We start from the raw sequence: 25,226 nt of genomic DNA on the forward strand, positions 1-25,226 counted from the left end.
GAAATGGAAAAAATTCAAAGAGTTAGAGGTTAGGATTTTAATTTTCTTTCCATCCTACTTGTTTAGCCATTTATCTTTATACTAAATGGGTGGAAAACCCCTCCAAAATGGCAAAGTGACAAGGCAGAGGGAAATGAAGCTGATATTCCTGTTACTTGATCAACCTGGATTGCTCAAGTGAAACAGCTTCCTGTGGCAAAATGTTGATTTATGAAATGCAAAATGTATCACTGGAATATGATTCAAACAAAATTGTGTTCTGCCAGCTCATCTGCTGTGGCAGACTCAAGGAAAAGGGGGCAGTCTGTAGAATATTAAAAAAAAATTAATTTCAAAGATCATAATTAAATGTAGGTTTGGAATTGCTGATCTTCCAGAAATTTAAAAAAAAATGCAAGTAATTCACACTTTGCTGAGAGACTTCTTTAATACAAGAATTTCCCAGGAAATGGATATTTCAGGTTTTTACTGCCTCTTCATTTTATGTAAACGCCAGAATTATTAAAGTAGCTTTTACATAACATATTAAATCTGAAATATCAACACTGAAGCAATTCCTAAAAGTTGTCTCAGTATTCCACTTGAACTGCCTGGATTGAATCAGACATGGGCTTCAGGACCTGTATGTTTTTCACCCCAAAACATCAGCCCTTCAAGTAAAAAATGGTATAAGAAATGATGGAATTTACATTTTTGACAGGAGACTGTATTTGCCTGCCTTGCCCAAACCTCATGAAATATTGGCTCTTAAAGCTGTCAGTGATTCTTGATAGAACAAGTGCTTTTTTGGTGGAGACCCAATTGTTTTAAGGGGGAAATCACGTGGGCAGCAGGTTGTACCTGGGGAAAAGCAGCCTGGTGAAGAGCAGGACAAGGCAGAGAGCCCCAGGGGATGTGGATCCAAGTGCTTTGTCCATTTTCCTGTAATATTTAATCCCTGAGGGCTACAAGACTGAAGACCTCCTTTGTAATAATATTTACTGTATACTGTATTTAATTAGCAGAAATGTTTGGAAATTAATTGAATATACATGCAGAAATAAGCATTAATCTATATGAATCTATAATTAATAGAGATTAAATACTCTATAATCATATTCATTTAGGATTTCCAGGCACAAGTGTGAACTGCTGAGGCTATGCTCTGCATGGTTAATAGTAACAATAATAACAATAGTAATGCATTACATTTTAAAGAATAGGTTCAGCTGCAGAATGTGAATTCTTTAATAAAAAAAAAAAGCTCTGCATGTGTCTTCCTAGTAACATATCCCAAGATTTATGTGCATCATGAACAAATATGTCTGTGGTATTATAAAGTGTAATTCCACTGTATTTGTTATTAGGAAAGGGAATACAGTTTCCCATATGCTTTCACTGTTATTTCTGCTGTAACTGGGAACAGGCTGCCAGTACATTATCAGGAAACAAAAGCTACCCATCCCTGCTATACATATTTCAAGATGAGTGTTAAAGATCAGAGGGAATTTTGGGCAGGAAACCTGTGCCTGGAAAAAGCCCATTGTAGAATGGTTAAAACCAACATTCTAAAAGGCTTCTGCTCTGAAACTGCTTAAATCCAGCTGATATTCCACATCCAGAAATATTCAGGATTATTAATTTCACTGGTGGGATAACACATAGGGGTGTGCTGAACCCCAGCAGAGGAGAAAGGGGGCAGAGAAAGGGGAATGCACAGCCCAAAGAGCTTGAGGGATGAGGAAGGTTTTCCACAATGAAAAAATAGCACCCAGCTTTTAGCTCTTTCTCATATAACAGCTGCAAATTATCTCTAGGATTTGGATGTACACATTTTCAAACAGTCCTGTTTGGCTAGCAGAGTATCAACCAAGCAAAGCCTGTCACAGCAATTCAGGATTTGTGATTTTTAAACAGCTATTCCCATATAAAATAAAATTATGGCATTACCCTTCAGCTGTGAGAGTAATAGAATCTCTCACTTCAGAAATGAGTGGAAATTTAGTGTAACAACTATAATTAAAAGCTTGATAGTTTGCTGAACATATTTTTCCCAGTTTAATGATCCTGTGATACATGAATTCATACTTTACACTGCAAGTAGCTACAGTTTTCAATGGGAATATTTAGAGAGAAAAGTACTGCCTTTAATGATTAAGATCAAAAGCAACTAGGTTTAGAAGTTAACTGCCTCAGTAATGCCACTTTCTGTCTGCCACCAAAATGCATCTGAATGGCTTGAAATAGGAATCTGTTTTAAGAAAAAAACAAATCTCTCCCCCCTCTTTCTGTGCTGCTTGTGTTTTGTAAGACAATGCTATGCAAGCATTCAGTGTGCTGGTGAGATCAGCTCTCTTCCCTGTTCCCCAGTGCTAGAGACACCTATTCACCACAAGGGCTCACACACTTTCTCCTGTATGTGAGAACAGAGAAAAGCCAAGAGTTTCAACTGCTATAAGACTTAGGAAGGATCACAAGCACTGATTGTTCACTGGGTTATTATTGTCACCAGCCATGGTCACTCTTGGAAGGCACACTGCTGCTCTAGGGTCTGCCCAGGGAGCTTGGGACCAGCTTGAGCTGGCTTACTGTGGGCACTTACACAGGCCTAAGCTGGAAAAGCCATGTAGAAGGGCTTCCTGCTATCAGAAGTTTCCTTCCTAGGAAGTTACTGAAAGATTTCATCACTTTCCCAGAATTACATTGGACCCCTTGAATTTCTCAAGGGTGCAGGTTGGAGTTTTTTGCCAGTCTCTATTCCAGAGTGATCTGAGGAAGAACAGTACTTCAGTTTTGATCTGAGTGTAATTTCCCCACTTTTGGGAAAGATGTGGTGGTACTTTTGAACCTGAAATGTTTCCTTAGACTGTTAAAGAGATTTGTTCTCAATTTTACCTGAAATAACCTAGTTTTATGGGGAAAGTAACCTACTGGAACTTCTGAAATTGCTGATTTCAAATGTGCCAGCCTCAGTTGGTGATCTGATTGATTTCATTGGCCTTTCATGTTTCTACTGAAGAGAATTGAGTAGAAATGTAAGATGGACATTGCCATTTTACTCTGGATCTTCCAGCCTCCTCCTCTGGACAGTTCACTATGCTGTCTTCATGTTGGGAAAGATAATAAAGCAGTGGTAAGCAAGAGGATTTTCTGGGATGGAGGAGTTTTAAACCTGTCCTGGAGGACAATAAAGGTTTTAGCTCCCTCTGCTCTGAACCTGAAGGAGCAGGGGGTGGCAGAAGCATTCTGATCTCTAGTGAAAGAGATATGGTATAAAGCAAGAACATTTGCCTTGAAATTCCCTGCTCATTCCACAGAAACATCCAATTCCAGTTATCAAAACACTGAAGCGAGTTCCCTGGATACTGGAAGAGAGCATCACAAAGAAGGAAGAAAGGTCAGAGAAGTTAAGCTCTGCCAGACAAGTATCAAACATCTCAAAAATATTAAAAAGCAACACTTAATCCTAGTGGCTTTTAAAGCACACCCTTATTCATCAAGATTTTGCAAACAGAAGGTTTCACAATAACCTAGAAAACAGTTCTCCAGACTTCCCTGGTTTCTGATTTTTATGGAGAGGGTGGGCAATGGGCAGACTGGCATAGGAAAAAAACCCCAAACATATGGAGGCACTCTCTTAATGCCACAAGATAGATCCATCAGTGTGCCAACACACCCATTCTGAACCCTGAAGGCCAGACCTCAGTTCAGGATATATCACCTGCTCCAATCTCTCCTTTATGATTGAATGTGTGCTGGAAAAAAACCCTTAATTCTCCACCACAAAGCATATACATCAGTTAGTTCTGAAGCAGTAAATTTAAAGCAGGAATTTGAGATTGCTGGTAGGTGCTCAGAATTTCGAGATAAATGTACATGATGAGAACTTGAAGGAAGTTTTATTTTTGTGACAAGTTATCCAAGTGAATGATTTCCAAGGGCAGTAAAGGAACAGAAAACCATTCTGATTAAACCTTAGCAGATCCAAGTCCATAAATTAAAGAAGATAAATAAGGTAGCCTCCATTAGTGTAGCCTTTCAATAATTTATAGCAACTGAGTACCCACCTGTAACAGATTGTAGAGTTTTTTTGCAATTCCTTTATTTTTTTTTTTCTTAAGGAAGCAAGCCTGAAGCACCAAGACACAAGAAAAAGGAAAAATATACCACTCAACCAACATGCACTTGTTAGTGTTACTTGTCTTTTGCCTTATATTTATATTGTGCCAAAGAGAGGGAGACTTTGATCCTTCTTTTTTGGCATGGCCTAAACATGACCTGAGCTAGCTAATGACCATGTCTGTGACATACAGCACAGTGACTGACACCAGCAGAGTTCCCTGCACAGGACCATGATGGCTAAACATGCATTCTTTATTAACACACTATTGTAGACCTTGCAGTGGTCCCTGTAAAGCCTTGAGACAGTTTTGCTGTTCAATACTTATTTTAGGGGTTGTTTTTGTGATTGATCAGAGCTGACATGAGGGCTCTGTCCCTGCCTTTTGGGCCTCTTTCTTGGCAGCTCTATAGTGGAATTAGAGACAGACAAACCCCACTGCCTCATACGGATGTGGGCATGGGGAAATAGAGCATCTCTTCTTTATTTCATGGGGTTGCTGTGCTGGCCAGCTGTAGGGAGCAGAGCCACTGAAATTAGAACAAGCATTCCTGATCATGCTGTTTCAAAAACTGGACCAATAATCCTTGATCTCCCACTGGCAGATTGCCTTCCCCTGATTCCTGTGCCTGAAGAGCCTTTCTTCAAGAGATTTCTTTTGCTGAAAATGCTTAAGCTTCTGAAAAGTCAGAACTGATAAGAAATAATCTCTAAGCCCCTTCACTGCTCTGCTCAAAGTGCCACCAGCTCCTGTCCCTGCTGCATGAACCTGCAGGGAGGGATCCTGCTCAGCCCCAGGCTTGTGCCAGCAGGCTCCCACAGCCCAGGGAATTGCCACCTGTTCTCAGCTTGGGCACGTGCTGGCTTCTCCCTGTCCAGGACTTGTCAGCAGATTTGGATAGTATTCCTAGAAAATCCTTCAGAATCAGGAGTGATTGATACTGCAGACCCTCAGTGCTTTCCCAAATAGGCTGTAAATCTTCTCAGTGGGTGAGGCTGACACAGAGCAGCAGTCACTGCTGGCAGCAGAGCACTGCAGCCATTCCCTGCTCCTGCAGCTCCAGCAGCAGCTCCTGTGGATGCTCCCAGCCAGGCCTAATGCCTCTGATCTTCCCCAGAATGGGGAGCAATTGCCTTAACTCCTCTGTGGTTAAAATAAACCTGCTTTTTATTCATGCTCTTGATTTTCCATTCATACTTTTTGCCCTGTCAGATTGTCACCTTGCTCTTCATTTGAGCTTTTTGCTGCTAGATGCTCTCTCAAAGCCAGGAATTCCCTTTTCCAAGAAGAGAGACTGGATAATTGCCATGGATATTTTTATGTATCTGTACACCCACACTTGTGTGGTTGGTCAAGATGCTCTCACTGCCAGGATATCTGTGTCACACTCAGCATCATCTCTCTTCTAAGACTAAATCAAAAGCCACCTCCTGAGTTCTCAGGGATGTTATTCACCACGTAGTCATGAGTGAGTAGTAAATTTGGTGCAGTATTACCCCATTCATCTCCTTCAGCTGAAACTGGCTGAGCCTCCATTGGGACAGATGCACTCCTCTGGATCAAATTAAATGCAGGTAGGCTCCTGAGAGTTTTCTGACTGCAGGACAGAGTTACAATACAGCAGGAGAAATAGATCTGATAAACTGGCAATTCCATTCAAGAAGGAAAAATAATTTTTTCCTGTTTGCAGTAAACATACTACACAAATATGTGTAAATCATCACCTTTTTCTTGCTTCAAAGAAATCCACCTATCCTGTCAGACCTCACACAAAGGCAGCCAACTCTAGGGAAGTGCTGAACAGAGTCAAGTAATAGCTCTGCAATAAAAAAATAGATCTGCAGCCACAGCTGGCTGTGTTCAGCCCCAGCTGAGAGCTCCCTGTTAATTATTTATACAGCCCTATGGGTTAGCATGGTGCTTCTCAGAAATAAATGCACAAGGAAATGCAGTCTCACCCCTTGGGAAGGCAGGGCCAAAGCCCTGCTCACCTTGCTGGCTGTGCACTGGGAATGGCACCTTTTGTTGGAAGGACTGGGTGAAAAGTGTCTCCAGGTCTGACAGGTTTGGCAGCTGGCCTCTGATCCAGGCCCTGCTTTTTCAGTCAGGTTTGGCACAGGATATAGGGCCAGTGATTTCAAAATCCCATTCAAGATTTTACTAACTCTGACCACTAAACTGCTTTCAAACTCCAGCCAGTAAGTCAATTCTGTGGATTCTTCCTAATTCCTACACTTCTGGTAAGCATGGGAAGGGGACTGAAATCCTCACCACACAGAAATCATCAACTCAGCTTCACTAGGCTTATAAATTCCTCACCAAGTTGAGTTGTAACAAGTGCAGATACAGCTGAGTTGATTGTCCCCCTTCTGACAGAAATTTATGCTCCAATCTGAAAGCTGAAAATAAGGAACTTGGAATCCCAGTCTTGCAGTGACCCCATCAGTAATGTCAAGCTAGACATCACTTTTTTACTGACAGCTTTCCTGTCAGAAAATAGCAGTGGCCAGTTATTTCATGCCTTCCTTATAGTCATTACTGTGATTTTAACTGCTTTGTGGTATTCCTATCAATTCCAATTCCACTGGCTTTGAAAATTGCCAAGACCACAGCAGGCTTAGTCAGATTTTTTTATCTTAGCATAGATTTCAGGGAGGGAACAAGAGCAGGAAGAGGCAATCAGAAAATCATATCCTGACAGCAGCTGCTTGCAGTGCAAAGAAACATTGCTGGAAAGTATTCTTTGCTTTTTCTTTTTTTCCTCCAAAAAATTTAGAGTAAAAATTTAGAGTAAAACTATTACTTTGTGGTCCCTCAGCTTTCCACAGACCACCAGCAAATTGCTGCACAGAACAGCTTGGAATGAACCTCAGGGCTGTGTAGCTGCACAAGCATTAAGGACAGATGTTAGGGACAAAAATGAACAAATGCATTAAACACTTCTTGCTGTTAACAATAGCAATATGTGCCATAGAAGCCTGAGAAAACTGTCTGGAAGTGAAAAACAATTTTGGTCAGAAGGAATTTCTGGAGGTGATCTAAGCTAAGCCCCAGCACAAAGCAGAGGTAATGTCAAAGTTATATATGTGCAAATATTTGCACATATTTTCTATCTACAGTAAATATAAATAAAAAGTATTGTGTATATAGTGAGCATATCAATATTTTATACACATACACATGAAGGAGCAGAAACCTGCAGCAGTGGAATCACTATCCAGCACTAGGATCTGCTCCCAAATGAATAATGACTTTGAGTAATGGCAGGTGAGCCCATTTTTGACAAGATTCTCAGTCATACCTCTCAGAAGGTGATGGGACAGTGTCACCTTGGCCAGGCACCCCTGGGATGCTGGGCATTGGCACACCCTCCTGTGCCAGAATCACTCCCTCAAACGAGTCTGTGCAAGGAAAATAACTCAAGATGACAGCAAATCACAGATACACTGCAAAGCAGGAATATCTAACTTCTCTCCTTCCCTCAATCTCCTTCCAGACTGAGGGAAGAACTTCCTCACCTTCCCACACACTGTGCATCCTCACCAACAGGCTCTGTAGTGACTTGGGATGGTGTGTCCTTGGGCAGCCCTCATGGAATGCCCCAGGCTGGGCACCCTGAGCACCCTGCCAAGGACACAGGGACCTCCAAGATCTGGAGGTTTTGCTGCTTCCCAAAATTCACATTCACAGCATTGTCTCTGGAGTGTCACAGGTATGAGCAGGAGCCCTAATGAAACACCAGGCTTTTCTGCTCCACACTGGGGAGAGGTTAAGTCCTACAAATCTTGTGTCCCTCCTGCTCTTTTCCTGATGCTCTCCGTTTCTGGTAATGTCCCTGAGACACCTCTGAGTGTCAGGAGTTTGGTTGTGTTTAGAGCTGTCATAAAGATATTCTGATAGCTGTAGTTTTCAAGCTAAACAACGTCTGTTTCAGAGACTCTTAGGATTTTCCTCCAAAACTAGATGTTAAGTTTCCACCAGATGATCTCACTGACACTGGTCCTTTCTTTCCTAAGAACCCTTCTTGTCTCTAATGCTGTGACCTGCCATAGGAATAGAAGGAAAGGCACATGAAACAATACTGGCTAATAGAATACTAGAAAAAGGACAAGGATTTGTGCATCAATTCCCGTAATGAATCCTTTTTTGGTTTAACTGAAGTTTCAGGGATCTGCAGTCCCTGTCTGTACACTTGCACACACACAAAGCCACAGCTGCATTTACACCTGCCTCCCTACCAACAGCCCCAATATTTGCCTCACTTTCCCTGATAAGAAATATAAGATTCCTTTGTGTTGGCTCAAACCATCTGGCATCTGTCCTCCTCACCCCAAGAACCACAAGGAAGGGCTTATGCTTTATTGATCCACACAGACCATTGGGTGAGGAGGAAAGCCTCTTTAATTACCTTGGCTGACTTTCAGGTTCTGTTTTGCCTTAACAATGTCTTCAGAAATCCAGTACCGTGTTTTAGCATTGTTATCACTTAACTTAGATTTGGAGTTTTGCTCCCCAGAGAGGCACCTTCTACCTCAGCCTGGCCAGCCCATGCTTGGCATCAAAATCAGGAACAGTCATTCATTTGCCTTCTCTAAGGATTTGATAACCTCTACACTTCCCTCAGCCAGAGGTGTTTTGACCTTTAATTAAAAGGAAAATTTGTTGTCTTCCACTCAGAAGGCAGCAAATAATGAACTCATTAAAATGAGGTTACTGTTCAGGCCTTAGAGCAGTAAGAGCCAAAGTCTCATTAGCAGCTAACAATCCAGAACATAGCACATAAATAAACCTAATATGGCAGAGCAAAATGCCTTGGTGCATTAAATTTGAGCAGAATCAAATGTTTACAGTCAATGATGTCTGGGGCATGAAGTTTTAATGTACTTAATGAAGGAAAGCAAATTACTTCCTATTAGGCATGAAATGTTCCTGCAGAAATTGCCCCAAAAAGTTTATTATGTAAATGAAGGATACAGTTATAATTAACAAGGACATAGCAGGAAAATATCAACTTCTTCCTAATAGATGCACCAATTATGAAGAATAAAGACACGGCAACTTCAAATCTACAAAAGGTAATTATATGGATTAATGTAAAAGGTTGCTGAATGCAATACAATGAAGAAACTGTATCTAGTGGGTGTCAGGCAGAAGCTTCACTGACAAAGCAAAGAATCAATTAATAAAGTTAAATCCGTGAGTTTTGAGAGATTCCAGGCCATTAAGGGTGTGTATTTGAAAGAGCAGCTTAGATTACCTTAAAGAAAGCCCCTGTCTTTGCTTAGTCTGGCACAGAGAAATGCCTGTTTGTCCGTGCACAGTGTGCTCCATGGCTCTTTCCTTGGAAAGTGATTAGTTTTGAGCATGATCTATTTAACTGTCCAAAAATAACCACCTGTTCAACAAGGAATGCTGGTTGTATTTCCACAGGTATGCAGTGGGGACAGGGATGGGAACCACTAAGCCCCCAGGGAAGGGGGATACCTGTGGAGCCAGGGACAGCAGGCAGAGTGGGAATAGCTGTGTGGCACCTGGCCTTGGAAAGGGAGCAGCTTTCCAGCTGTTAAAATTCAATAGCCCTTCTCCATCCTGCTGAACCTTCAGAATCAAATTAAATTAATACCTTCTGCCTCACATGGAGCCTGTACAAATTCTAGGAAGGTTTCTGGCACTTGCTGCCAGGGATGTGCAGCCTCTCCATCCTTTCATTAAAAATAGGGAAGGCAGACCCTAATCACAAAGTTTTTCCATTTTAAAGGTGGGGAAGATATTACTGCCCTTCCCCCAAACAGACAAGCAGTGACAAAATAAGTTTGGACTGACTTAGCTGACAAGATCTTCTTGGCATTAAAAAGAGGGGAGGTCATGACAACAAAATTTAGCTGCATATTATATAAATTAATATGCATATATGGAAATTGAAACAGCAAAAAAAAAAAGTCTTTAGGACCAAGCCAAATGCAGTTTGAGTGACAGATTTGCCCTTTAGACAGGAAAATGCTTGACACACTGCAGGTTGCAGGATTTACATCTTAATCCTCACTCTGTGTTTTTAATGAGACCTCCCTGGGCTGGAAGGCTCCTGCCTGTCCCTGTCATCTTGCTGAGGTGTGAGCAGGAGAGAGGAGCCCAGGTGATGAAATGCTGTTTGCTCCATGCCCCTGCTTGTACTGGATGTTAAGCGATGATAATTTCTCAAGATGTTCTTCCCTCAAAGGAAAATTAAATTGATTTTGCTCAGCCCATCAGTCTTTCTCAACATATCTAAAATGCTCTAGATAGCTTGGAAAATTATGTTCTAAAATATAATGACTCAGATTCTATGCTTCTGACTTTAATGGTGTCAATTTAGTGCCAGTTTTTACCAGCTGGGGATTTTCCTCAATGTCTCAGCTAGCAGTGGTGTTCATCTCTGAGGTTTTACATTTTAGTGAACATTTACTTGTTATATATTATGTAAATATAGTCCCACATGAGAAATTTTCACAGGATTGAAATCATCAACTTACTAAATGTCTGGCAAGATAGGCTGGAAACCATACAGCTACCTTAATATTTAATGCTAAAGCACAAGATTTACTGTCATAAGATTACTTTATTTCCTTTAGCAAGGAGAGGAATTTGCTTGGTGACTGTTGTAGCTGATAAACACTATCTCTGTTTTATATCTTTCTTGCCACCCAACGTATGCTTCTATTAAAAAAAAAAAAAAAAAAAAAAAAAAAAAGGCAAATGCATCCTGCCTGGAAGTGTCTTGTATTACACTCACATGCCTCAGTTGCTTAAATCCTGGTTTCATTGTTCATCCTGCACTGGAGATATTTTGGTTTGTGGTCCCAACTAGGGGTACTGGTTGTTGCTTGAATTAGACCAAAATACTATTTTCCTGTAAAGTTAAGTGAAAATATGACCATACAGAATGTAATTTTTTCAAATTAAAGACACTATTAGCTGGGCTGGAGGTGTGTGTAACCACTGCAATCACATTATCTTTGAACTCTGCAAGAACATGAAGGTCTAATCAATAGAAGTGTTATTAATAGATAATAGGAAAAGTTCTCAAGAGCCACATAATGGAGATGTGGAAAATTGATGAAAACAGAGTTTCTAACCTATTCAGCATTGGTAAGGCCAAGAGGGAGGTAAATGCACTCCCATCTCACATGCAGAGCACCCACATTCCATGTGCTGGGATCCAAAGCAGATCTGTGCACAAGGACCAGCTCTGGGAGCAGTGCAGAGCTAACAACCAGTAGTAAACAAAGTAAGGCTCCCACAGGCTTAACCAACTTCTCTCTTTCCCTAGTAGCTAGAAATATGTCCAAAGGAAAAACTGGACAAGTGGCCAGGACTACCTATTTCTTCTATAAGCAGCACCCTTTCCTTCCATTTCATTTACAGTGAGCTTATCTTAGCTTGGAGATAATTAATTAAACATTAATGAAATTAAAAATTTATTTATGACATGGATATTGCTTCTAGCATAGGTCAAACTTGAAGCTTTGCTCATTCACACTTAAGCCTGAATTTGCTATTCAGACACAGCCCAAACTGGTCCTGCAGGTAAGTAAATCTCAACACCTTCATGCCTAGATGATGAGTAGCATTCCAAATCTTATTTTAGGTTTTATGCATGTTTTATCAAGCTTCACTAATGACTCAGAGCATGGGTGACCCAGTGATCCAGGATATTGCTGCTTTTGAGTGGCTGGATCTGAGTCCTGCCATAGATCACTGCCCCTATGGATAATACCCTGGGCCAAGCCACAGAACCATCACCTCCTTGGATACTTAGGCACTCTCACTGCCTTTTCTAGTCCATCAAGTGCTCACAGAACAAATTAAGTTCTCTGTAATAATCGTATAAAAAAGGATGAGCCCAAAATAATATTAACTTTTCTAAATCCATGTTAATTTCTTATTTGTTTCAGGCTTTACTAGAGACTCAAAATTTACTGCGCACTCAGGTTGCAAATTTTACCTTCAACCTTGGATTTTCAGGAAAATTTTACCACACAGGTAAGAAGGAACTTTATGCTCTTAGGTAGCTGCAGTTAAATAGGTGACAGAATTTAAAATAGCTTTAAAAATTCCCTTTCTAAATAACCCAGTGACTCACTGGGAAATACATGTTCCACCATTTCAGTGTCTAGTGGGGTAAAGACTGACTGTGGCTGAGCTGCTCAGGTACACCAGGATGCCCTTGATGTTTTCCTTGATGTGTGGTGGTAAATCTTAGTGTTATTAAGGAGGCAAAGTAGCTGCAGAGATCTCTCTAATTCCACAGCAGACAGGCCAGCACAGAAGATAGAGTAAGGTTTTTCTGGTGTGATAGGTATGATAAAATATAAAAGATTGGGAAAATCATGTCTCAGAATCTCTGAGGAGGCTGAAGCCTTTCAATGGGATGCACCAGATTTTGTTATACCTGTGAAGGTAATCTATCTCAGTGATCTGCAAATCGGGAGGGATGATAGAAGAGAAACGTGATGAAAAGAAGTCTGTATTGAATCCCTGCCCTTTCCACACTCAGTGCAGTAACAAGCTGCACACTTTCACTGTGCTTCTGTGGAAGATGAGGTATTTCCACATCTCCTCATCCTTGTGACTCCTTTCTCATTTTTGCTCTATATCTTCAGCACACAATACCCCCGTTTAAAAAAATGCTCTTTTTTTTTTTTTCACTCCTATTTTGCCTTCCCCTTTGCTGCACCTCAACTCAGGCTTCCCTCTGGTGGCACTGAGCTGTGCTGCTCCCTAGTACTGCTGAGGCAAGAAAAGACTCCCTGTCCTCCTTTCCAAACGCCATAACCCTTCCCACCTCTGGAAACCAGCTCCAAAATCTTCAGCTGTCAGTCCATTCAGCCCCACTTACTGAGTGATGCCAGGAAAACTACATCTGGGGCATGGGAGAAGGCAGAAATAAGACAGGAGAGTGAATCTAAAACTTAGGAATGATGCAGTCCTTGCTTTCCTAGACCATGAGGCAGGTCACCCTGGGAGAAGGAAGATGAGGAAGCCTCTCAGGGATAAGTAGAAAGAAGGCAAAATCCTGTATTTGTATCAATGTCACTAAGTCCGGGCTGTTTTCCCCTTGTGCAAGCACTCAATGCTGAGCAACTGCTGCCCAGGAAACCTCATGGACTAAAGATACAGGCTAGAGAGCCTGGGAAAAAGGAGAGGCAGACAGAGATGGAATTACTTGCCTGGAGTCATATAACAAGGCAGTGGCAGACCTGTGGTCAGAGAGCTGCTCTGGAGATAGAACTCCAGTGCTCTCCTCACTTCATGCTGACCTGCCTGTGCAGCTGCTCCTCCTGGACAATGCAGCAAAACAAACAAAAGCAGCCCAAGGCTCTGAGCTGCTCTAAAGCAGGATGCTCTCCAGAGCAGAGCTGGGAACGTTCGTGTCCACTGTGGAGAAAGGTGATCCATGGAGGGGAGGAGATGGGGAAACAGATGGGTTTATGTTAATGATATGGCACAGTGGGCAGTGGCTGACAGAGAACGTGCAGCCTCACTCCCTGACCTGCCACTATTTTTCCTTTCTTTCTTCCTTCCTTCCTAGACCCTCTGTGCTGTCACAGGTTTTCTGATACCATGCTGGCCAATTTCAGTTGCTACTACTGTAGAGAGAGAAAAAAGAGGAGGTGTGCATCTGTGCCCATCTTCCTGAGGCTCTCCAGGCTCCCCAGAATAGCACAGAACTACTTCCTCAGTTGAAGCATGTCCTTGGCTCCATTCAGGGGCCTGGATGCAGCCAGGCTTTTAACAGAGCACTTCATTTACAGGGTGGGGATGGCCCTTGGTCATCTCAGCTTACTGCACAGGTTTCAGCATATTCTCCACACAATATACACTTTATTGACTCATTATAAATAAAGCCTGGAAAGGTGTCCTTTAATTACTGTACATGTGGCTGGCTGATCCACAGAGGCTTTTGCTATCAGATATTCAGTGTGTTCTACTAGGGCTCCACAGCTGCTGTGCCTGTCTTCCTTAGTGTGGCACTGTGCTCTCCTTTCCAAAACTCAGATCAGTTTAAAACCACAGGAGGGGGATGAGTGTGGGGATGTGTTGGCACACACAAAAAACCCCAAAAATCTGTTAGATATTTTAATGGAAAGGTACTGCTGACAAATCAGGCCACATCAGCTGGTACACTCTGCACTGTATTAGCACCATTAACAAAAAGCAAAACCAGACCCTTTTAGTTCTGCAGCTTTAACAAGCACTTCCCACTTGTTCTTTTTAAGCAATTGCTATTAAGACATTCTCAGGATTTGCCTTTAAGATCTACAAGATTATTGGTAGCAGATTCCAAATCTGCTTCAGTTTTGAACTCCAGAGACCTCTAAGTACAGTTATAAATTTAAAATATGGGGTTAAATATTATGCACAAGCTTTGAATTGTTACCCATGTAAAGTGCACTCAAAGCAGACACATGCTCATCCTGTTCATAGGTTTAATGCATTTTCCAAATTTCACATTTAAATGAACAAAGTAACAGAAAGGATGTTGATTGTACAAGAAATTAAAACCTCAAGATCCCTTATTTAGCCTCCAATAAGGGGTTGAGCAGAAATACTTGAACAATAAAAGCATCCACCAAATGCTCCATTCAAGCTTTGAATAAGATTTTTTTGCAATAACACTACCTAAGAATTCATAAAATCAAACAACATTCTTTTCTAAGGTTTGTGAGAAGATTTAACCTCATAAGCAATGCCACCACCTAAGGTTAAACTTCCAACCTTTCTGCCTCACCTCTGGAATTATAAGATGGGTTTATTCTTTTTAAAATAGAAAGCATTATGTTTCATCTTGTTTTTTTTTTTGTTACAGTAAAAGAAGCACTAAGTTTTATTAGGTGTATATCTAAATTTACAATGAAACTAATGGGGAAAAGTGGGATTTATTTCAAGAACCATACTTTACTTCAAAAGTTAATAAGGAACTAAATTATACTTTGATCTAAATCTACTCTGATTGTAGTTCTTTATCTATTTCAAATAAGCACTTTTTTCCTCTTCATCCCCAACTTTGCTTTAACAAAGAGATCCTCAGTTGCCTCACAAACACCATTTGCTCCCTGCTCTGTCCCATTTTGAAAGCCTGTGTTAAGTTTCTTCCCTTGCCCATGCCTGAGTGGCTGCAGGTCACAAAGCACATAGCCCAAAACCAAGCCAGCAGTTGCTCCAAAAATGCAGGGCACAGAGGGAGCAGCCATCAGGCCTTTCTTTTCAGTATGCAATTCCCTAGTAAACAAGGTTATTTTCTTTTTCCAGCAGCACTCCCATCAGCAGGAGCAGCTTCCTTAGAACTTGCAGAGTGCTGCAAAGAGGGGAGCAAAGGGATTCAGTGACTCTGGGAGAAAGTTTCAAAGTACTGTTCTCCTTGTGTAGTGGCATTCTTCAAAAACCACCACAGAAATGAAAAATAAAAGCCAAGAGCTGAAGTGCAGGCACTGAACAGGCATCTCTGGATGTTCCTGCCAAGTAAACAGTGACATCCGTGGAGCATTTGCTTCCAATGAGTTTTGAAAACATTAAAGGGCCTGCAAGAAGACAGGATTTCTATGTTTGCATCAGGAGACTGATTTTGGCAATTATTTCTTAGACTGAAGCAAAATGAAAGCCTTCAAATGGCAAAGAAGGAAATCTGCTAAAAAGCAAATATTGTTGGGTAGTTTGAGGGTGAAGCTGCTGCAGTGTCACTTTGCCTTTCCAGTTTGGAAAAGCAGGGCAGACGTGTCTGCAGATGGTGGGAGCAGCATTGTGTCCTTTCTCAAATGGAAGTTTTGTTACAGTCACACATCCTCCCTTCTGCCTGAAGCAGATACTCTTCATTAACACAGGAGGTTTTATTTGGTTTACTTCAAGATTAAATCTGGCCAAAATTGACTACTGAACCCTCAGAAATATCTGGAAGCCCTTTACCATTACAGCTTCATGCTTTCCACCGAATTATATTTTAAAACTTGTTTCACACTTTACCAGAAATTATCAGATTTCAATTAACCAAGGCTAATAAAGAGGTAGTTACAAGGAGGAGAGAGGGGAAGCATTGATAAGATTCTATTTTCATCCATTTGTTGTCTTTATGGAGAGTATTTTGTATTAAACAGTGACATTATTATCAGGACAAAATGGAAAATAAGTAATACATACAGAACCTTTTCTTCAATACTGATTGGACATCATCATTTGTCCAGCTTTCAAAAGACCTGGGAAACAGCATTAATATTCCTGACACTGTTTTGTCACGTTAGATCCAAGCTGCCAGGTTGTGGCAATGAAAAGATAGTGTGGCATTAAAATAAAGCTAGTAGAGACAACAGAAAGGGGGTGGCTTTTAAGATCATATATGTTAAAAAAAAAAAAAAAAAAAAAGAAGTCCTGTTGTTTGTATTTAATATTCCCACAGTTTATAAACATGATAGTATCACTGTGAGGCAGGCCAAGGACACCAGGGTTTTTTGCAAACTCTTCTGTGTTTAAAGAACAATTATGGGGTTTTTTTGCTTTTCTAGTATCTTTTCTCTCCCTTTCTTCACTCTGCAGGGACTGAGGAGGAGGATGAGGGTGATGACCTGCTGCTGAGATCAGTGGATGAGTTCTGGTGGTTTCCCCACATGTGGAGTCACATGCAGCCACATCTCTTCCACAACGAGTCCTCACTGGTGGAGCAGATGATCCACAACAAAGAGTTTGCAATAGTGAGTAAGGGTTCCCAAGGGATTTGCTAGGATACCATGGCCTTGCTTTCCACACTGGTTTTGTGCTTGCCTATGCAATACCTTTATATTTACTCAGGCATGTAAACAGAGGCAGTGAGGTGAGAAACTCATCCCGAACCCAGCCTGTTTGTGACTCAGACTGAGTTTTGTCTTAGCCTTTCCCACTGGCACAGCTGTCTGCAGAGGGAGCAGCCCTGCCCCAAGTATCCTGGCAGGACTATCAGGATCAGAATCAGTGCAAACACAGCAGATAGCTGCTAGCCTTCTGAGCTTTAGGCAGCAGTTTGCACACAGGCTCTCAGCTTCCTAAAGTCTGCTGCAAACACCCTCAGGAGGGCAGGAAGGAAGCTGCAGTGAACCCTAAACTTGTGTATGGTTTGGGAGAAACCTTGATGCTGACAGAGCCAAGAAGTGAAGCTGCTGCATTTCCCTGTGCCTTTTTAAATTGCCTGCTTGAAAAATGTTCTTTATATAGCTAACCTCTTGCTAATATTGATAGATAAAGATGCTTCCCTTTTCCTCATTTGTGCTCTGAACTTCCACAAGCCATCCTCCCCCCTTGCCCAGACCTCACAGTTCTGGTGCTATTTACAGCCTTTCCAGGATAGTTCTGCTGGCTTATTGCACACAACAAAGAGAACCTGCCATCTATACGTGCTGGCTTTGGAAAAGACACTCTGTGGTCTTTGGTGAGGCACAGAAATGCCAAGCAGCCAGAGCTGCTCACAGGAGCAGAGGGACACAGCTTTGGGAACAGCAATCCCAGCCCTTCCCAGCTCCAAAAGGCCAAGCCCCTTCCTCCCATCCCTCACATCAGGAAAAAGGCAAATGCCTGAAGAAGCAGTTAGAAGCAATTTATTCCCTTATTCCCATATTTATGGAAATATTTTCCTAGCAACCTTTAAAGAAAATTAATTAAAAATGGCTTAACTGTTTACTTGTTATGCCAGACTTCCCCCCTTCCCATCTCCTGCTTGGCAGGATGTCTTCTTTTCCTTTCTACAGTTCTGCTTCCCTGTCAGCCTCACTCCTGTTCATGCCTTTTGTGTAGCCTGGCCCAGAGACCCAAACAGAGCTGAGATTTTAAATGCAAGAGTAATTTTTTAAACAATCCATATCTCAAAAATACACAGTCCCCTCATCTTTAAACCTATGGGGAAATTCTCCAAGTATTTTCAGGAAGCATGAAGTCATCCAGGTCAAGCCACCTTTGGGAGTAAAATCTATAGCACAGCCTGAAAACAGAGCTGGTAATGGAATCTGTTTGTAACTTCAGCTCCAGAAAGATAAAGCCCATGCCTTGAAGGGTAGAGACTCCTTAGGGTGCCTATAAATAAGGAGCTGATGTCAGTGAAAAGCTGCTGTTATTACACTTTTATTTCCTGCTAACATTTGGACAGGGGTTGTATCAACCCCTTGACCTTGAATCTATATGAGCTGTACGATTTACTTATGAGAACATTTCTTTTCAAAAGGCTTCCTCTGAAATTCTCTCTTGTGGGAGAAATTTATCTTCCCAATATGACAGCCTTCCTGATAGCTATCACAGAGGTCCCAGCCATGACTCCAGAGTGGGTTTGATTCCTCCCTGCCTTTCTCATCCTCAGCATCATGTCTTACTTGAGAAAGCAACTCCCTGTTCTGCAGCTGTTCTCTAAACCCTCCAAGTTAAAGCAAACCTCTTGGCATTATTCTTTGATTTCACAAAGTGGATCCAAATGTAAATTAGACGTCTGGAACAGCAGTTAGAAAATTTGCTTGATGTTACATGTGTTTTGTTTGTTGTCCACTGTCTTTATTTAATATTATACTCAGGAGAACACAGCTTGATGCTGGTGCCTTTTTCTCTTGCATTTCTCATTTATATACCATATCTGCCCTCCTCCTGTTTTGGCTGCACATAGAGGTGACACTGTGTCAGCCTCTGCAAGTAAAGCTGCAGTAATTATTTGGAAGTGTGATCACATTAATTCTTCACCTAATGTGCTATTTCTTTGTTCACTTTTTTAAACATGGCTAAGGAGGTAACAGGGTGTTCAGGAAGGGAGAGCACATCATTATATCCAAGAACAATACTCAAGGTTGCTGAAGATCCCAAATAACACACAAAAGTTCTGTTTATTAAGACCTTTTGGCTCCTCTGGCTGGTAGATAAAAGCCTTGGCTCTGTTTCACATGGCTTTATCCACACCTCTTAACAAGGCTCTATAAAATGGGAGCTTACAATTGCAGCCTGCCTCAAACAGCTCTGTCACAGCACACAGAAATCAGGTATCTAAACAGTTCTGTGCACACAGAGCTAATTGCTAATTAGGCATCTAATTGCCTTGATTTCAGTGCAGATATGAACACCTCTGTGCATCTGCCTTCAAGGATTCCCTTCCACGTGCATTGCTTGTGAACCAGGAGACTGCCTTCACCCAGAGCCCTCCAAATTGTTCTATTGAGATATTTATCATTTCCACTACCTACATGGTGAGAGGAAGAAACTTCCTCACATCTTGTATAAATGTCACTCTGCCAGTGCTCTGGATGTTGCAGGCAGCAGGGGAAGATTTGCCTGGCAAAATCCTTATCCATGTGTACCTGAGTGTTGGGCCCCACAGCTGCACCATCCATAGCCCCATTCCCAAACTCCTCACTGCTCAATCTCTCATCAATCACAAGATCCTCAGCCTCACAGGAGCAAGAGACAGATTTTTAACTGTGGTAAAATAAGTCACAAGCTACCCAAAACTTTGCTATCCCAATGTCATCCTATTTATGTAAATATGGATGATGTGTTCCAGAGCCTCCCTAAGGAAATGGGAAATTACAGTTACTTTGATTATCAGTTGGATTTGAGTTGATGATGTTTTGTGGTTTGGGCTTTTTCTCTGTCAGAAGTTCCCAAAACCCTTTAAAGACACTACTGAACAAAACCTTGGATTAAAGTTTACAAACTGATAATTCCTTAAGTATTTTTTTCCTTGTTTATAGGCAATGCAATGGATACACAGAAAGGCAAAAAAAAAATCTCTCAAGCAGAAGTCTCTGCTAGCATATATTCCAAAAATAAAGCAAACCAAGTTTTCCCTGCCATCAATAACAAGATGTCCCTCCTTCCCCTTTGTACATCCTTATCTGACAAAACCAAATAGAATGTATCTAATCCAAAGCCTGTAGCTCTTTATTTCATCCCTTGGTTTGTTTGCTCAGTGATTATCTTCCCTGCTCATTTGTGAGTACAGAGCCCAAAGCACAGCAGAGACAGGGCAAAAACTGTCACTGGCTGTTCAAGGCAGCTGGGAGCTGATAGGAAGAAGAAAAAGATGTAAAACTAAGCAAATCAATAGAGAACCTGTCTTGTAACACTCCTTGGCTCCCACCTCCTGCTTACAACCAGCTGCAGATGCACATTAGCACTTCCTCTGCCTGGAACCCTTGAGCTGCTCAAACCACAAACACACCATGAGCTTTTAATACAGCAATTAAATACCAACAATGTGAGGGCCCAGTGACCACACAGCCAAAGCAAAGCATCTACATGTGATGAAAAGAGTCTAATTTGTCCCATTATTAATATCTATACTTAACGTGGGGAAGGAGAGATTCCCACTGGAGATTGCCTCTAAAAATGGGCTGTAAATACAGGATAACATCACCCTGTACAGCAGGATGAGATTTATTCTGCCTCACCTTATTTTCTTCTGAAATACTCATTTTCAGCATCACCTGCTATCAGACAAAGCCAAAAGGCTGGGCAAATTTAGCTGAGGTTGTATTTAGCTTTTTCATCTAATAAAAGCCTTCACACCTGCACCTTGACTGTGTGAAAAGATCTACAGTAGACATAAAATTTATTAAATTAAAAGTTTGCTTTCTTATTTTCACTGACACAAATCACACTTACATTCCAAACAAAACAATGCACATTTTAAACATAAAAATCAGGAAATTGTCCCTGAAAATACCCAAGAAAAAATGCTCAGTACAGGTATTTCTCATATCTTGACACACCAGTATACTCCTTTAACACAAGTTTTCACTCCCAAAGTAAGTTTAATAACAAAATGAGAAGAAAAGAAGAAAAGTGCAACAGAAAAACACTGAAAGGGGACACACAGAACTTCTTCTTCCCAGGTAAACTGCAAATAGAACTACCCAAAGAAAATACAATTATTTGATAGTTGCTTCTTCTTAACTCCATATTAGATATCTGGGTGCCTGATGTATTTGAATGATGAGCTACACAGTGAGCAGGTTTTATTCATAGACCAATTTGTTTTTATGTTGAGAACTCCTGAAAAGCTGCCTCTGTGAATGGCAGATTGGCATTTCAGCATTCTGTTGCTATGGCAATTCCAGCATCAAACACTAAGGAGATAAACAGGATCTTGCACATGCTCATCCAGATCCCTGCTTTGGGATATGTCATCCAGAGCTGTGTTCATTGTCAACCCCAGGACACACTTGCCTTACATCTATGTTTTGGTGTACTCCCTACCCCACATTTGGTGAAGGTTTGTACATTCAAGCTGAGACAGAATATTCAGGTTAACAGTTTGACTGTCTGGGCATCACAGACCTCTCAGGCATGGCAGCAAATGGCCAGCTTTAAAGAAACTTTTTGATACAGCTTTTTTCATTTAAAAAAAAAAAAAAAAAAAAAAAAAAAAAAAGAACAGGGTGATTTACCATCTCTCATTATAGACCTATCCCTCATCCCACCCTTAAACTGACTCATGCCTCTAAAGTAGGTAACAGCATTAATAGACTGAAATTACATTTTGTTCTCAGTAAATTACAAAATAGAGAGTTTGGGTTTCTCTTTTACAAGATCAGTCAGTAACCTGAGGTCTTTACTATAAGGAATGGATAATTTTAAGTGGTTGCATTATGTGATGTCAGAATGAGTGTTCCCTACAGGTTTAACTTAATTTTTGCCAATGAATCAAAACCCTTTCTTTGTTAAGTACTTGAGGATGCCCAGCAGAACCTGCTGTTCCTGGAATTAAAGTAATCAATGGATAATGTGGGCAAGAGGAAGGACAAAAAAGCACATAAAATAATCATCTCATATTTTAGCTGTTTCCCTCTGCACATCAGTTTTAAAGGAGTAGAAAAGAGCTGATGTGCCCGGCAGTGCTGGGAGCAAGATGAATTTGTGTCTTTGGAAGAGATTTTCAAGATAACCTATAGATTATAGTCATGAAGATGCACATATTTCCATATAGAAATAGAGGTAAATATAAATATTTATAAAATGTAAAAGTAGTCCAAGCTATTTTTTGCTACTACCTTAATACCATGGAAAAAAATAAGGAAGTTCAGAAGATGTGTAGAATATTTATTTATTAAACTAGGAAGGAATCTTTCTCCTATGCCAGAACTAGGAAACAAAATCCCATCTATATCACTGCAACATTTTTTTCCCCCATCTATTTACTATGTTAATAAAAATAAGCAGCATTGGTTCTCTAGATTACCTTGAAAAAAACCCAGATAGGTGGGATGTATATTAAAATACATGTAATATATAATGGAACGGGAGGCAAATCTATTCCATGCAGCAGAGATGGAACATAATCCAGGAGGATTACTACTCGCTGTAGATACCCAACTGCAATTCTGCTTCTCCCGTGCCACTGTGTGCAGGAAGAAGCTTTGACCAATGCCTGGGGTTTGTTGTGTCCCTAACGCGTGTCCCCCGGCGCTGCAGGAGCACGGCATCCCGACGGGCATGGGCTACGCGGTGGCTCCGCACCACTCGGGCGTGTACCCGGTGCACGTGCAGCTCTACGAGGCGTGGAAGAAGGTGTGGCACATCCGAGTGACCAGCACGGAAGAGTACCCGCACCTGAAACCCGCACGGTACAGACGGGGCTTCATCCACAATGGCATCATGGTACACTGCATTTCCATGTTCATAGCAATACAACTGCGGGGACCCCGCGGGGCTGCTTGTGCCGGGTGCCTCCCGTGTCGCAGCACCCTTAACACTCCCTGGCATCCAGCAGCTGTAGGGATGCCAGAAGAGTGCATTTGATAGGCAGTTTAAAAGAGGGGCAAAAACAGATGCAAGCAATTGCAAAAGTATTTCTCAGAAACTAAATGTGCTCGTGGTCCCATCAAACAGCAACCGAGTCATGGCTGCACTCTGCAAAAATCATTAAACTGCCTAAGACCTCTGTTCCCAGCTCTGCTTCATCTTTATGCATGAAAGGATTAGAAATCCATCACCTGGGAAGGTGAACAGGTGTAAGTAATCTCCTCCAGCATTTCTGCAAGGCTGAAGTTTCAGCTCTGCTCCTGAAATTGCCAGAGCCAGGACTGGGACACCTGCCTGCCTCTTACAGCCTGTGCACGTGTGCCAGGGGAGAGAAGGCTCCTCCCATGCACTTAAAACAGGAAAACTTAGCGAGTCCTTTGGCCTGCCAGCCTGCTGGCAAGCCTCTAGATTGGGTGTGCTGAAGTGAGCTGACAAATATTCCAAGGGGTGGTTTCAAGTCCCAAAAACTGATCTGAATATTGCCTGTGCATGCCAAGTCAAAACTGTGATCCCCTGAACAAGGCAGAGGGAGTATTTCAAAACCAAACTCCCGCAGAGTCCAATTATGACTGGAACAGACTCAAAGTCAGCAGTGTTCTTCCAAATGCTCTACTAAATGTAGGTTTTGGTTGTTGTTTAAACTGAGTAAAAAATATAAAATATTGAATTGAATTAAGGGAAACAAAAGCCCTTCCCCGGGTAGATTATTACAGCTGCAATAGCTGTAAGCTGCTGTTCTTTTGTTCCCAGGTGCTCCCTCGACAGACCTGTGGCCTTTTCACTCACACTATTTTTTACAAGGAATATCCTGGAGGTCCTCAGGAGCTGGACAAAAGTATCCGAGGAGGTGAACTCTTCCTCACCATTCTCCTGAATCCCGTAGGTACCTTCTTTTGCTATTTCTTGGATGTTCTGATCAGCAGGAGGGAAAGAGGGAGGGAGGAGTGGAAGGAGATCATGTTGGGAAATAAAAACCAGGACCACCTCCTCAGAGGTAACAAGCAGTTTAAGAAGGAAGGAGAAAAATGTCTTCCACCAATTTCCAGCTACAACTGTACGTGCAACAATCTCCTGGAAAATGCATTAATTCCAGCTCCTTATTGTTTCCCAGCCTGAAGCCAGGTCCCCCTGAGAGACCTGTCTGAGGCTGAAACTAACCTGTGAGGGTAGAAAAAGCTGATCTTGTTCATTTTTCCCCTTTTTCCATGAGCTTGGCTCCTCAGGCACTCCTCATACAGCTCAATGGAAACCCCAGGGCTCAGGCCTGCTATCATTCCTCCACCACTGGCTCCTAAAAATAGGTTTTGAGCTGCTAAAAAACTGCTGGTGCCATTTCAGACAGGAGCCTAGAGGTGCAAGGAAGAAGGGAAAGAGCCAAACCCCCCCCCATATATCAATTATTTTTTCTTGCCATTGTCCTCCCTCCTTCCCATTCCATCCAAACAAGCTGCACTAGGCACAAGATAAATATCCCTTGTCTTGCCAGGCAGCCTCATTTTCAGTGAGTTTAAACTGCAGTGCTTATTGACTCCTCTGCAGAGCTAAAGAAACTTCAGGTGGAGCTGACTCTTAAATCCAGGTCACTTTTATTTAGAGATCTAAATATAGATGTTTGGTATTATACAGCTAGATGCTTGTGAGTGAACATTTTGGTTGGCTAAGTTGGTGTCCGAGTTGGATTCAGTGGTCTTAAAGAAATGGGACATTTCTATCAGGAATTTTTTCTGTACCATACCATATGACACCTCATTTGAGAATAAAACATATCCCTCTTCTTTATCCTGTCTCCCCCATTACCTGCAGTTCTCTCAGGCTGACTTTTCATCCCATAGCTTCCTTAAGTGTATCTTGGAATTCACACTGAGCTTTATCATACTTGGATGAATACCTGGCATTTCTCACTTATGTGAAGATTTCCTCAGATCTGGGCAGTGCAGTAGCCTGCAGCAGAGTATGTAGAGCTCCTTACCCCATGAGCAATCCATAGAACATCCCAAAATCCTCAGCCAATCTATGCCCCAATAAATTGAGAGTGCCATAGATGCTAATGATGGTATTTGAAAAAGCTGCAATGTTCAACTTTTGATTAAACAGTTTTTCAACAGGTTTATAGAAACTCTGTACATTCCTCAGGTCGTGATTAGCAATTTCAGCAAATGTGTTACAAATCCATATTAAGCTCAAATACCAAAAATGTTTGTGCTTCCATGAAGCAGTACCACACAGATGGTTAAATTAGAAAGTGCCCAAGAGACACTGCATTGGAATAAAGTTTGCAGAGAGATTGTCAAGGGGATCTTCTGATGGAATTTTTTTTTTTAAATGGCTTCTACTGAATACTCTGTGGCTCACAGA

The 25,226-nt window shown here is 41.6% G+C and overlaps 1 protein-coding gene across 2 annotated transcripts in view; it reads left to right on the plus strand.

Annotated features, from left to right (window-relative positions):
• LOC306802396 (bifunctional heparan sulfate N-deacetylase/N-sulfotransferase 4) overlaps nt 1-25,226 on the plus strand; it is a 105,830-nt gene that overhangs the window by 60,036 nt on the left and 20,568 nt on the right. For both annotated transcript variants that reach the window (XM_079306570.1, XM_079306571.1), the window contains 4 exons: nt 12,032-12,119; nt 16,665-16,819; nt 22,542-22,727; nt 23,622-23,750. In XM_079306570.1, coding sequence (XP_079162696.1) covers nt 12,032-12,119; nt 16,665-16,819; nt 22,542-22,727; nt 23,622-23,750 — 558 coding nt within the window. The remainder of the gene's footprint in view (nt 1-12,031; nt 12,120-16,664; nt 16,820-22,541; nt 22,728-23,621; nt 23,751-25,226) is intronic.

Source organism: Erithacus rubecula (genome assembly GCF_903797595.1).
Source record: "Erithacus rubecula genome assembly, chromosome: 5".
NCBI lineage: Eukaryota > Metazoa > Chordata > Aves > Passeriformes > Muscicapidae > Erithacus > Erithacus rubecula.